The sequence below is a fragment of the Lissotriton helveticus genome, chromosome 10 (assembly GCF_964261635.1).
Source record: "Lissotriton helveticus chromosome 10, aLisHel1.1, whole genome shotgun sequence".
NCBI lineage: Eukaryota > Metazoa > Chordata > Amphibia > Caudata > Salamandridae > Lissotriton > Lissotriton helveticus.
Genome location: NC_136071.1, coordinates 258,452,633 through 258,468,142, shown reverse-complemented (window position 1 = coordinate 258,468,142; position 15,510 = coordinate 258,452,633). Strand labels below are relative to the sequence as shown.

At 47.4% G+C, this 15,510-nt stretch overlaps 1 protein-coding gene across 1 annotated transcript in view; it reads left to right on the top strand.

Annotated features, from left to right (window-relative positions):
• Nucleotides 1–15,510, top strand: part of VILL (villin like) — a 337,454-nt gene that overhangs the window by 126,284 nt on the left and 195,660 nt on the right. Inside the window, exon 4 of the mRNA XM_078665275.1 lies at nucleotides 13,806–14,002. Coding sequence (XP_078521401.1) covers nucleotides 13,806–14,002 — 197 coding nt within the window. The remainder of the gene's footprint in view (nucleotides 1–13,805; nucleotides 14,003–15,510) is intronic.

Sequence of the window (15,510 nt, the reverse complement as noted above, 5' to 3'; positions counted from 1 at the left end):
GCTCTGTAGGCTGGGGATCGAAATTGTCAAAAACATCCCTGTTAGCCTCGCCAGACCTGCTGATCAAATCACCGGAACATATGAAATAAGCGATACTGACAGGTAGCTTCAAATACTTACTGGACTCGATCGGAACGAATCCTCAACATCAGAATCAAGACCTCACTGGTGTCGACCCACTACTCGTCTAAGCGCACCCACATCACCGAAGGCGGATAGTGGCCCCGGGATAACGCTGTGTCTGGAAGCTGTCCTGCAGGATATCCATCAGGACATCAGCATTGGAGTGTGGCCCCCTCAAGACAATGTCGTGACGACACACAACTCTACATTAACCCCTTGTATGCCCATGATGAGCTGGACTCGTCATGGGACACAGTGCTCCTGTAGCCATGACGAGTCCAGCTCGTCATGGAACATCCCCTGGGAAATCCCTCTGGTGTACCTTTTTACCGAAATAGCCTCGGGAGCTGGGAAACAGCTTCCCCAGCTCCCGAGACCCCCCCTGGTTTCCCTGAAATGACGATCGGCGTGCATGGCACCACCCTAAATTTTATTTAGGGTGGTGGCTGCCCGAAACGGGCATGCCAATGCCCCCACCCCCTGCCACCATTACAGCCTTTCTGCCCCCAACCTGCTCCCGGGGAGGGAAGAAAGCCCACTTGGCGCCAGGGATTTTTTTCCACATTTGTTTTTAAGGTGAGGGCTGCTAAAAATGGGCACCCCAATGCCCCCACCCCACCACCATTACAGCCTTTCTGCCCCCCCCGGGGGCATATGGGGGCAGTAGCCCCCAATCTGCCCTCCCCAGAGGTGCAGAAAGCCCACTATCCACCAGGGATTTTGCGCAATTGTTTTTAGGGTGTGGGCTGCCCGAAACGGGCACGCCAATGCCCCCACCTCCCCCCCCCCAAAATGACAGTCTTTCTGCCCCCCCGGAGGCAGATGGGAGCTGTGGCCCCCAATCTGGCCCCCCCCGGGGGCGCAGAAATCCCACTAGAGACCATGGACTTTTTTGTTTTATTAGTGTAGGGGTGGGGGCTGCCCAAAACAGGCAGGCCCATGCCCCTACCCCCCCAATTATTACAGACTTTCTGCCCCCCCTGGGGGGCAGATGGGGCAGTAGCCCCCAATCTGCCCCACCGCGGTGGTGCAGAAAGCCCACTATCCACCAGGGATTTTTTTATGCGCAATTGTTTTTAGGGTTTCGGGCTGCCCGAAACGGGCACGCCAATGCCCCCATCCCCCCCCACAAAAATGACAGTCTTTCTGCCACCCCCCCCCCCCCCCCAGGAGGGCAGATGGTGGCAGTGGCCACTGATCTGCCCCCTGGGGGTCAGAAAGCCCACTGGGCGCCAGCGAGTACGCAGGCTTTTTTTATGCATGGGGTGGGGGCTGTCCAAAATGGTCATACCAATGCCCCCATTTCCACAAAAAAGTAGCCACAGTCTTTTTTGCCCCTTTATGGGCATATCGGAATGAAACCCCCTCCCCCGATCGCCCCCCACCCCCCCGGGCGCAAGAAAGCCCACTGGGCTCCGACTTTTTTTTAGCAATGTGCCTACCTGTGGATTTTGGGCCCTAGCGCAGCTGTCACGTAGGGAAACCTAGCAAACATGTACATTTTTAGGTCGAGGACCGTAGGCTGCGCTTGCGCAGTCTCGCTCCGAGATTTAACGTTTCTTAGTATGGGGGCTTGAACCCGTCCCTCTTCTCCATTGGCTGGCTTCCTAAACGGAGGCCAGCCATTGGAGGAGAGGGGCGTCACTCCGTTCAAGCCCCGTCTTTTTCCGATTCGGGGGCGTCTTTTTTCGCTTCTTTCTTGTTTTCTTTCTCTCCTCTTCCCATTGGCTGGAATTTTATCTTCCAGCCAATGGAAAGAGGAGAGAAAGAAAACCACGCCCCCGATTCAGAAAATGACCGTGCTTTCTCCGAGGCATTTCTGCCTCGCCTCGGAGAAACATGGTGTTGTTCGGCTGCCCTCCTGACGGCTTGTTCAAGAGTTCTGTGCCAGGGTCTCGCTCTGTGATTCAGTAGGAGGTCCGTGATCCCAGTCCACCGTTTACGAGCTTTTGTGTTAAAACCTGCATATAATGGTTATCTGCGGCAGTTTCACCCCAATTCTGTACGAGGTTCTCGCTTCTCTACGCGGTCCGTGCTTCTTTACCCGGTTTTGTGTTCAAGTCGCGACCGCCCCCTCCCCCTCTTTATCGTGAGATTCGCGGTTGTGTACGATTCTGTACCCAACTCCTGGATAAACCTCCCGCTCAACAGCTTCCGTGTCCCCTCGGTGTCAACGCAGCGCCAGGACTGGGTGCAAAGTGACAGATAAACCGATCTAGTCATGTGGCATCTGTCTTTCCCGGACTCCCATCCCAGAGCCCAGATTTTTACAAATTGAATATTTTTTTTATTTTTGGGGGAATAGCAAGGATTAAAAAAAGCCTCTTTTCATACTGCTTCCCGAAATGGTGAAAGTACATTTCATGTCCACAAACAGTAGTGGAAGCAAGCGCCAATCTAGGTTTTCCACTTTGCCTCACTGTGATCAGAGACAGAGCCCACCCCTCCCCCCTAACAAACTGTAAAGATTCCTAAACCTTCGCATTGCGAGATGTACTTACGGCAGTTGAGCTGCTGATGAGAGTCGGAGATCAGTCCCTCTACAGCCCCGGCTCCGCAGGCGTGGTGTCCCGATGCCAGGTTTATTTAGTTGTACAGCCTCTGAGGAGTGTCAGACAGAAGGTACAGTGAGCTGCCTTACACCGAGAGGGAAGTGAAGCTGCCGTCTCTGCCTCTCCTTCCGCCCTGAGTCCCGGCGCCCAAGCAGGTTTGTGCACTCTTATAGAAGTCAATCAAAGGCAGGGTTCCCACGTGACGTCACCGGTCATAGCAACTGCAAACACTGAGTTTGGAGGCACAAAGTTACACAACGATGCAATCTCATGAGTGGCTCTGTGCTCCAGTCGGGCCTCCCATGTTACAATAAGACGCATTCTGGGAGTTGTAGTCCTCGTTTAACATCAAATGATCTACTGTAATTAAAACACTCCATAACAATCATTTCTAAAAGAAAACTCCAGGACTGGAAAATGTAGGGCTTGTGACATGGGGTCCTATGGTTACCTTAGCCAGGGATCAAAAGGTTCACCAAGTCTACCTCTTTTCTGCCTAGCCTTCACATACAGACCACAACATGGTCTCCAGCGTTGTCACTGTGTTCTCTTAACTACTGCCCTCTCAATGGACCTCCTTCCTTCAAGAGCTGTTCAAACCTGTAAAGTTTTTCTTCCACAAAAATTATGTTTTTTTCCGAACCTTTGCAAATGGCTCAAAATTTGCAAAAAATGACTAAACAAATCCTGAAAAGGTGGTTTTGATGAAGCACATACCAATTAAAAATGGCTTTTCGTGATAAAACAATTTTTCAGGTTAATTTTGCAAATCTTTTTTGCGTGAGTTTTCTACCGTGAGCCACATTTTGACACGTTTTCAAAACTTCACAACATTCAAAGTGTGAGGTGGTCAAAATTTGAAGAAACCTGTAGGGGGATTTACATTTCACCCACTTTTACTTAATACTGTTTGGAAATTGCATTGTGCGACTGACAAGTTCGTCTTAGCGCTATGAAATATAAGGTGGCAACACAACCTGCCTGCGCTACAGTGGGAGAGACGGGTCTTGGCGGCTTAAGAGCTCACAATGTCCCTGCACGGGTACCGGAAGGAAATCTACAAGTATGAGGCACATGGACTGTCTACGCCATGAATTGAGCGTCCGTCCCGACAAGCGCTTCCGGCTGGCCCTGGGTAGCTTCGTCGAGGAGTACAATAACAAGGTGCGGGGTCTCTGGGGACTCTGATGAAGGGAGAGGTGGTTACTGCACACGATGCTGTCTATCTGACATCTCCTGTAGTGAATGCGTCGAGTGTGTGGGGCTCTGAGGGTGTGTGTGGGACTCTCTGTGTGTGGGGGGGCTCTCTGTGTGTGTGTGTGTGTGTGTGGCTCTGTGTGTGTGTGTGTCTGGCTCTGTGTGTGTGTGTCTGGCTCTGTGTGTGTGTCTGGCTCTGTGTATGTGTGGCTCTGTGTGTGTGTGTGGCTCTGTGTGTGTGTCTGGCTCTCTGTGTGTCTGGCTCTGTGTGTGTGTCTGGCTCTGTGTGTGCTGTCCTGCCCCCTCGTTGCTTGTGCTTGCTCTCCTGCCCCCTCGATGCTTGTGCTTGCCGTCCTGCCCCCTCGTTGCTTGTGCTTGCTCTCCTGCCCCCACGTTGCTTGTGCTTGCTCTCCTGCCCCCTCGTTGCTCTAATATTCTCACTATTCACTCTACTACTTACTCGACACATATCTAATACTCTATACTCACTGTATTACTCAATATCAACTACTCGCTACTACTCACTCTACTACTCTACTACTTACTCTACAACTCTCTAATACTCCCTACTCACTTTAGTACACAAATCCATTACACACTCTACTACACGCCATTTACTACACTCTCTACACCTCACAAATACTCGCTCTTTACTACTCACTCTCAAATATTATCAGTACTCGCTCGACTACTTACTCTACAACTCCTTACCACTGTCTACTAACTGTAGTACTCAATATCAACTACTCACTACTACTCACTGTACTAAATAGCATCTAGTGTATAGTACTTACTGTAATACTGTACTACACACTCTGCTACACTCTCTACTACTCAAGATTACTCACTCATAATTAGTCACTCTATACTACTCACTCTTTACTACTGAAACTTAAAAAACACTTTGTATATGTAAGGGTGTGGCTGTGCATGTAAATGTGTGTGGCTCTAGGACTCTTTACTAATCACTCTCTCACTCTTTAATACTCACTCTTTTACTTTTTACTCCAACCGCTCTCTAATACTCTCTTTACTAATCACTCTCTCCTACTCACTATCAACTACTCACTCTACTGCTCTACTACTTACTCTGTGTGTGGGTGCAAATGCAATAGGTCTCGCATTTGCGAGCGATTAAGCTATTGGCAATGTAAATGAAAATGCCATTTATTTATGATTTAAAAAAAAAAAAGTCATGAGCAATGCCAATAGCTCTACCTTTAATAATGCCGAGACCATTGCATTGTAAATGCTTGTTTAAAACTAGACACAGAGCGGAATTTAGGATGGGGTGACTTGACTGGCTCTCACCAGGTTCTGTTACCCAGAATCCCTTGCAAACCTAAACATGTGTCCAAAATAACACATTTTCCTCACATTTCTGTGGTGGAAAGTTCTGGAATCTGCGTAGGTCCACAAAATTCCACCCACCCCGCGTTTCCCAAAGTCTTCCGAGACAAATGGTACCTCACTTGCTTGGGTAGGCCTAGTGCCCGTGACAGGCAAGGGCCCAAAACCTATTGAGGAGACATTAAAATTGCCTATCACAAAACAACCTGGTTTTGCAAGGGGGGTCCCATGAGTTTTTGGCCCCGGGATTGGTGGCCATCTAGGGAAACCTACTAAACCCATACATTTCTGAAAACTAGACACTCACAGGAGTCCAGGGAGGTATGGCTTGCATGGATCTCCCAATGTTTCCTTACCCAGAATGCCCTGCAAACCTCAAATTTATCTGAAAAAAATCACTTTTCTCACACGTTTTTGTGTGGGAAAGTTGTGGCATCACTGGGCTGACACAAATTTCCTACCACCCAGCATTCCCCCGGGTCTCCCGATAAAAACGGTGCCTCACTCGTGTGGAAGCCCAAGTACCCGCGACAGGCAAGGGTCCAAAACGTAGTGTGCCTCAACAGCCCTCTCAGGGTCCTAAACGCAGTGCGCCTCTCTACATTTTGGGCCCTTGCCTGTCACGGGTACTTGGGCCTCCCACAAGAGTGAGGCACCGTTTTTACCCGGAGACCCGGGGGAACGCTGGGTGGTAGGAAATTTGTGTCAGCCCAGTGATGCTACAACTTTCCCACACAAAAATGTGTGAGAAAAGTGATGTTTTCAGCTAAATTCGAGGTTTGCAGGGCACTCTGGGTAAGGAAACGTTGAGGGATCCATGCAAGCCATACCTCCCTAGAATCACCCTGGTGTCTAGTTTTCAGAAATGTGTGGGTTTGGTAGGTTTCCCGAGGTGGCCACCGAGCACCGGGCCAAAAAAACAGGTGATGACCCCCTTGAAAAACCAGGTGATCCCCCTTGCAAAACCAGGTCGTTTTGAGGTAGGCAGTTTTGATGTTACCTCAATACGTTTTGGGCCCTTGCCTGTCGCGGGTACTTGGGCCTTGTTAGAAATGGCGATTTTCGGTTGGCTGAGGCTTGCGGCAAAGCCAGGCAGAAACCACCACTCTAGTCAGGGCAAGGGAGTTACATGCCAAAGATAACCCCTGCTCACCCTCTAGGTAAAGTGATACGAGCAGTAAGGCTTATCCCGGAAGCAATGTAGGTTAAGTATTTGCGCACGCACCCACCAGCGACAACATCCCAAGGCCCACCACAAAGGAAACTCCACACAAGGTTATATATAAAAATAGCCTTTGTATTATACCAAACACATTAGATAATAAACACACACTTTTCAATGTGCCACGGGCACGGGCAGAATTTACAGGGGATTATATACACGGGACAGGGCCACGTGGACCACTGCCAGTAATAAGCACTTTTAGAACTAGCACTTGGTAGAATTAGCACTTTGTAGGAATCACACTTAGCACATAGCACATATAATAACTGTAGCACCAAATAACAAGGGTAGAACACAACCAGTAACCACTGGTGAAAAGGTAAGTACCACCTACGCAATCCTAAACACCTTCGGCAAATATCACGCAGGGAACCCCATGAGCTCACTAGCATAACTATACTAGGAAAAACAACCTCCTAAGCATAACATTACATTCAGAGGTATAGGCACAAAGACATTATACATGATGCAGAAATGACATTAGGCAGATTATCACCAATTGTGCAAAGATCACATAGGGCATAAACACATAAATTGTCCCCAGGCCAACTGCCCTCTCAGGGGCTGAAACACCCTGTGTCCAGCAAAGTCAGGGCAGGCTGCGCAGGCAGCCGAGAAAGAATGTGCAAAGCCTAAACGAAGCAGCTGCCCACTAAGTGCTGGGCAGCTGGGGATCTCCTCTGGGCTTCTCTGGAACAGTAGGGCCCAAGAACAACGTGGGCGCCTCCTGGGCTCTGGCACAGCTGTGCCCCAACCACGCGAGAAACCAGATGCCCCTTGGAGCCTCTTGGGCTCGAGAAGAGATGCTGCCCACACTGGGGGGAGCGGCCCGCTGCCAGCCGGGGCCGCTCTACCTCCCGAAATGCCCCTTAATCGTTGGAGTCCCTCTCTGGGGCCTCGGAATCCAACTGTGCCCGGGACAATGTGGGAGCCACGGGGCTCGGTATGCAATAATGCCCCCAGGAGCCTCTGGGCTCCAAATCCTCAAAATGCCCCCATACGTTGGAGAAAGCCTCGTGGGCTCTATGGAGGAAAGTGTGCCTCTCTCAGGCACAAAACAAATACCCCCGCACCGGTGGAGCCTCTCAGGCTCTAGACACCGCACCGGCAGGAGGGGAGGGGCGGGCACCGGCAATGTGCCCCGACGCCCCCCTCTACAACACTGAACCCAGGGCACCACTCACCGGTTTCTCTCCTTCCGGCCGGACTCTGGGCTTGCGGCCGTCCAGCTCCTTGGCGGGTCACGAGTCCTCGGGGAGGCGGGGTAGGCTCCCGTCTTCCCCCCGAAGCAGCACCGCTCTCAGCCGCACTTCTTTTTGTTGGCGCCTGCGGGGCTCTCCCTCGCACACGGGAGCCCCGGGGTGAGACGCTGCCTTTCCTCGGTGGTGCAGGAGCGCGGGGTAGGCTCCCATCCGCTTCCTGCTTTGCTTGCCGACCGGAACTTCCTTTCCCTTCGGCCAGGCCCCGCCTACGTCTCGGCGTGGGTTGCCTGGCTTCCGGTAATCCCCGGCCGCGGCGGTGACTTCTCTGGTAAAAATACGGAGTAGGCACCCGTGATGGCAAATAATGCGGCTCGGGCCACGGCAGGGCAACATGGGGTAGGCACCCGTCTTCTATTAATATGCCAACGAGTGGCACAGATGCGAGGTGGGCTCTCGCTTGGGGGACAAAAACGGCAGATGAGGGGGGTGTGCACCCGCGCCGTAAATCAGCACAAGAGGGGGAATCCCACCACACGCTGGGGGATCCCTTAGGGCAGGGATCACAGCTCCAGCGGTGCAAATGCGCTATTTTCAGCAGGGGGAGGCTAGCGCTTCCCAGGGGCTGGCAGGCAGGAATCCAAAAGTCCAGGAAACTTCTTGTGGGGGGGCAAAGTCTGGGCCCAGGGGCCAGCTCACAGGGCCCTCCAGGCAGGGAGGCAGTCCCCAGTGGCGGTCCCCCTGGCGCCCAGCAGCCGCAGGCCCCCTCCAAATTAGGATCAGCAAGAGAACCTTTACATGGGGTCACAGCCCCTCTTTTATACACCAAATCCCTTTGTTTAGGCTGCAGGGTGAAGGGAAAAACCAGTCGCAGCTGGTTTTGAAGCACTCTGTTGTGCTCAACCACTCTTCCCATTCACTAGTCAGGCTAGGGTCATCAGTCGCACCACAGGGGGCGGAGCCAGCATTGTGTGGGGAAAGCCCAGCCCTATTCAGGTCCCAGGTGCACTCCTCCCTCACATCAATCATGCAGATCTCTCCACTCACCACCGGGGCAGACCCATCCTGACTCCTGGAGCCAAGCTCACCAGCCAGCTCCAGCCAATCACAAGCCAGACAGCCAATTCACATAAATTACACAGACATGCCAACTTCTAGAAGTGGCACTTCCACACTAGACACATTTATGCTGCACACATCATCGCGCAGCATTCAATCACACGAGTCCGCACATACCAAACTCGAGCCTGCACTCCCCACACATCAGGAACTAACATGGTCACATACATTCCCCATGCATTCCTATGGGAGGGCAGGCCAATCTCACAACATACACTCAGGGAGCGCACGCACTTTACACTGGGACACAGTGAAAGTGCGCAGAAGCCAAAAATAACTAACACCAGGTCACATACCAAAAGCAAAACTTTTAGGGGTGAACCTGCCAGAAGGGCCAAGTCCAACAGGCATCCACACGAGTGAGGCACTGTTTTTATCAGGAGACCCGGGGGAACGCTGGGTGGTAGGAAATTTGTGTCAACCCAGTGATGCCACAACTTTCCCACACAAAAATGTGTGAGAAAAGTGATCTTGTTCAGCTAAATTTGAGGTTTGCAGGGATTTCTGGGTAAGGAAACGTTGGGGGATCCATGCAAGCCATACCTCCCTGGAGTCCCCTGGGTGTCTAGTTTTCAGAAATGTGTGGGTTTGGTAGGTTTCCCTAGGTGGCCGACGAGCACCGGGCCAAAAACCCAGGTGACCCCCCTTGCAAAACCAGGTCATTTTGAGGTAGGCAATTTTGATGTTGCCTCAATACGTTTTGGGCCCTTGCCTGTTGCGGGTACTTGGGCCTCCCACATGAGTGAGGCACTGTTTTTATCAGGATACCTGGGGGTACGCTGGGTGGTAGGAAATTTGTGTCAGCCCGGGGATGCCACAACTTTCCCACACACAAATGTGTGAAAAAGGTGATATTTTCAGCTAAATTTGAGGTTTGCAGGGCATTTTGGGTAAGGACACATTGGGGGATCCACGCAAGCCATACCTCCCTGGACTCCCCTGAGTGTCTAGTTTTCAGAAATGTGTGGGTGTGGTAGGTTTCCCTAGATGGCCTCTAAACCCGGGGCCAAAAACTCATGGGACACCCCTTGCAAAACCAGGTTGTTTTGTGATAGGTAATTTTGATGTCTCCTCAATAGGTTTTGGGCCCTTGCCTGTCGCGGGCACTAAGCCGACCCAAACAAGTGAGGTACCATTTTTCTCGGATGACTTTGGGAAACGCGGGGTGGGTGGAAATTTGTGGATCCAACCAAATTCCCAAACTTTCTACCACAGAAATGTGGAGAATTTTTTTTTTCTCCATTCTTTAGGTTTGCAAGGGATTCTGGGTAACAGAACTTGATGGGAGGCAGTCAAGTCACCCCATCATGGATTCCCCTGGGTGTCTAGTTTTTCAAAATATATAGGTTTGCTAGGTTTCCCTCGGTGCCGGCAGAGCTATGGATCAAAAACTACAGCTAGGCACTTTGCTGAAAAAGGGTAATTTTTTACTGCGAAATTGAGGTGTGTCCACTTTGCGTTTTGCGTCATTTCATGTCGCAAGCACTAGGCCGACCCACACAAGTGAGGTACCATTTTTCTCGGAAGACTATGGAGAACACAGGGTGGGTGGAAATTTGTGATTCCAAGCAGATCCCAGAACTTTCCACCTCAGAAATGTGGGGAAAATGTGTTTTTTTTGGCAATTGTTTAGGTTTGCGAGGGATTCTAGGTAACAGAACTTGGTGGAAGACAGTCAAGTCACCCCATCCTGGATTCCCCTGGGTGTCTAGTTTTTAAAAATGTATAGGTTTGCTAGGTTTCCCTTGGTGCCGGCAGAGCTATGGGTCAAAAACTACAGCTAAGTACTTTGCCAAAAGAGGGTCATTTTTCACAACGAAATTGAGGTGTGTCCACGTTGCGTTTTGAACCGTTTCTTGTCGCGGGCACTATGCCGACCCACACAAGTGAGGTACCATATTTCTTGGAAGACTTTGGGGAACGCGGAGTGGGTAGAAATGTGTGTATCCACACAAATTCCAGAACTTTACACCACAGAAATGTGAGGAAAATGTATTTTTGTTTTACAAACGTTTAGGTTTGCAAGGGATTCTGGGTAATAGAACCTGGTGAGAGGCAGTCAAGTCGCCCCATCCTGGATACCCCTGGGTGTCTAGGTTTCAAAAATGTATAGGTTTGCTAGGTTTCCCTAGGTGCCGGCAGAGCTAGTGTTAAAAAACTACAGCTAGGCACTTTGCTAAAAAAGGGTAATTTGTGGTGTGTTCACGTTGGGTTTTGAGCCATTTCCTGTCGTGGGCACTATGCCTACCCAAAGTACCCTTTTTATCGGGAGACTTAGGGTAATATAGATTTGTAAAGGAACTGTTATTACCTATTGACTTTCGATGTATTTCTGCCTTCCAAATGAAACACATTGTGTAAAAAAGAAGTCATTTTAAAAATGACTGATAATTCTCATACTAGTATGAGTATTCCCAATTTCGGAAATGTGTAAATATCTACTGTTTCTAAACTCTATATTTTGTTCCCATTTCAGTAATACATAGTTGTCTTTCATACCGATTTTTCCATGTACACATTTTTCCAGAATAATTACTATATACGCAGTACATAATAATAAAACTTTGCAAGTTGCTGCTCAGTTTTTGGCTCTGAGTTCGTCGGGTTCTTGATGAACCTACAAGTCCTCTATATCCTCACAACCAGTAATGTCCAGCGGATGTAACGGTATATTGCTTTCAAACAGCTGTCATAATTAGAAGAAATTACAGGTGAATACGTTGACACAAAAGGCTGTTTTTTTCAACTAATTTTCAATTTATCCTATATTTAACTGTTAGTTTCTATGAAGAAACTCTGATGGATCTACACAAATGACCCCTTGCTGAATTCAGAATTTTGTCTACTTCTCTAAAATGTATAGCCTTCCAGGATCTATTATTGCTTTTGTACTCATTTCTACCATTAACTGAAAGGAGGACGAAATCACAAAAAATAGCAAAAATAGGCTATGTCCCAGAAAAATGCCAAAACTGTGTAAAAAATGTTGGGTTTCTGACAAAAGTCTGTATCCCCTAAGAGCTGGCAAAATGGTGATATCAGCCCCACAAACCATTTTTTGATAACATTTGGAGGGAAAAACCCAGATGCTTTCATTTGCAGCCTGCGTTTCCCATATTTCACCCAAAAAACTAAATGTTGCTGTATTTTGGCTAATTTCTGTGACCCCTCTAGGGGAATCCACAAACCCTGAGTACCTTTAGAATCCCCATGATGTTGGAAGAAAAGGACGCAAATTTGGCGTGGATACCTTATGTGGTCAAAAGGTTACAGGGGCCTCAGCGTGCACTACGTCAAATAGCCAAAAAAAGGCGTAGCACAGGAGGGAAAAAAGGCCTGTCAGCGAAGGGGTTAAGGTACACTCACTTGAGGACACCAAGTCCCTCAACTCAACGCTCCAAAAAACACAGACCTGGCTGGCAAATAACCACTTGAAACTAAACACTGTAAAGACAGAATTCCTCCTAATAGCGCCCCCCAGCCAAACAACCACCATAATGGAATGGATGAAGCACTTAACAGTACTTGATGGCCAACCGCTCTTGATTAAATCTGCCAAGTCGCTAGGCATAACTCTGGATAATAAGCTAAATATGCAGAAGCACATCAGTGCAGCAACAAAAGGAGCACACTTTCAAATGAACACTTTAAGAAGACTGAAGCCCTTTATACCAGCAAATGACTTTAAACAGGCAGTCCAAACTCTAGTAATCCCTAGAGTTGAATGTGGGAGTGTCGCTCTGTGCGGCCTTCCCAAATCAACTATAGCCCCACTAAGAGCATCAATAAACACAGCCGTCAGACTAATCACTGGCTCCAAAAGAAACTGTTACATCTCCCCCGACCTACATGCCCTTAACTGGCTACACTTTGAAGATAGAATCCATTTGAAAATCGCCTGTGTGACACACAAGGCGTTGCATCAAAAAACACCTTGCTACCTTGTAGAGAAATTAATACCATCTGGTGGGAACAGAACCAACAGGAGTTCTTATAACCTTTTACTGAAACCACAACGATTCACCAAGAAGAAAGCCTATAACCGCTCCTTCTCAGGGATGACCCCTAGGAGATGGAATGCCTACCCCCAAAAACAAGACAGAACCCTCACGTGGCATCCTTTAAAAATGAAGTGAAATCTATTCTCCTGGCTAAATTCACTTGATTTGTAGATGCAGGCTTGAAAATATTTGTCTTTTGTTGGAACAGCTACCATTGTTTGACTATTATAACCAAGAACTTTTTGTATGTATATTTTGATTTCCTCTATCTCCTTTATTTGTTCTACAGCGCTTTGATACCCGCAAGGGTCTTGTCCGCGCTATATAAAACCTTAAAAAATAAATAGGCACCTACATTACCTTTCTTACATTATATTATATTATAATATAATATATTATATTATATTATCGCTAAGCAATACATGCCAGAACATGTTAACGTAAAGCAGATGCAGAGTTGATATTTAGCGCTGTCATTACCCATACAATCTAGATTTGTTTACGTGCTGTGATTATACGTTTGTGTTGGTATCTTCTTAGGTCCACAGTATATAGACCACAGTTTGCTTAGTTGGTTTATGGTGTATATAGAACCTCATGGGTTTTGCTCTATTTTCACTTATAGTGTTTTTGTAAATGTTTACTACTGTTATCGTGCCTATGCTGCTGCTACCTTTTTTATGGTCTCTCCATAAATAAACCTCTTTTTGCGTATCAGTCTACATTGCAACATGGACCCACTCACATTACAGTCACCTACACTAGCTTTATGCAGAATAGAAAGTTTATCCATCTATGATTTATTTCTCCCATAGCACCTGGGTGAGTTGTTTTGCTCTCTCCAGTTAAAGGACTATAGATTGTAGAATACAATGGGATAATATCAACACAATAGCAGCCGAGTCAATGCCTTCAGACCGGGGTTGCATCCTGTCATACTGTTAGGTACTAGGCAAAGTAACTTTCAGTGACATGAGTTTTCTGCATCTTTACTATGGGCATTGTTGTTGAAATGATTCTCCTTTTGTGCTGTTTGCAGATCAAGAAGACAGCCACTGCAACCATCATCGACATCCATTACTGGATTGGAAAAGATTCCACTCCGGATGAGCAGGGGGCTGCTGCTGTCTTTTCCACCCAGCTAGATGATGACCTGGGTGGGAGCCCTATCCAGCATCGAGAGGTGCAGGGGCATGAATCTGAAGCCTTCAAAAGCTATTTCAAAAAAGGTGTCATGTAAGTGGAAGGTGTTTAGGAAAAAACTGATTTAAGTGAAGGTTGCTATTAAAACGAGGGCAGGAGCTGGTGAAGCAAAGTCAATGTTGTGGTTGAACATGTTATCAACACCATGCGCTCCATGCTCACATACCACATACAATACAGACTTTCCCAAGAAATGCTGAACGGTACATTCAGTGTAAACATTTGAAGTTGTAGGATTAACAGTAGGGTCAGGAGTAGGATAAGGTTTAGGTGTAACATAAAGGCTTCTGTTTGGGTTATGTTTGGAGGTAGCATTAAAATTCTGTTCAGTGCTAAGGTTAGAAGTATGTTAGGCTAAGGGTTGTATATTAGACTTGTTCTTAGGGTTAGAATTTCAGGTAGGGGTAGGTTTAGAGGTAGTGTTTATATATATATATATATATTACCTAGGTATATATAGTTAGGATTTTTTCCTATGGGATTTTTCAAAATTCTATGTTGAATAACTTTGGCGTTGATGGGCGGAATTGGCTGAAATTTTCCTGAAAATGGCACATTTACTCTCCGGTCCTTCCCTGAAAGTTTGGGGGGGATTCGTCAAGCGGGGGCCGAGAAAAAAAGGGGGTCCCAAAACGTGTTTTCCCCATGTTAATTTCCATAGGGCGGTTGGCCTCACTTTTAGCCCGAACGGCTGAATGGATTTTCACCAAACTTGGCAAAATTGTAGGGACTGGTAGCCCGATGTGCCTTTGCTATGTCTCAAGATATGTGCTACAGTGGTTTTTACGAAAATTAACTTTGAAAAAATATATATTGTGCTACATTGGGCTATATATATGTTAGAGCCCAAATGTAGCCCAATGTAGCCTAAAGATGGCCACCGGAGACAAAAAAAAACAAATGTAGCCCAAATATCAGCCAGATGTAGCCCAACTATAGCCCAATGACAGAATGTCCCAGAGTGTTCTAAAGAACAACTAGAGCGCTAACAGTCTTACTTATGACAAAAGTATGGCACACCTGAAGTCATCTTGATTGGAATAAAGTGTTAACACTTAAAACATTTAATTTGCAAAGGAAGGGGTTCATTTTGCAATAGAAATTATGATTAGTGCTGAAGAAAGAAAAATTAGGGCACATTTTCAGTGACTTCTCAAATCCTCTTATATTTCATTAAAAAAATTCTGATATGCAGTCTCCCAAGATGGCCACCAGAGACAAAAGAGCCCAAATGTAGCCCAAATGTAGCCCAATGTAGCCCAAAGATGGCCACCAGAGACAAAGAAAACCAAATGTAGCCCAAATATCAGCCAGATGTAGCCCAACTATAGCCCAATGACAGAATGTCCCAGAGTGTTCTAAAGAACAACTAGAGCGCTAACAGTCTTACTTATGACAAAAGTATGGCACACCTGAAGTCATCTTGATTGGAATAAAGTGTTAACACTTAATACATTTATTTTGAAAAGGAACAAAATGAGGGGTTTCATTTTGCCATAGAAATTTTTTATATATATATATATATATTCACAGAAAAAAAC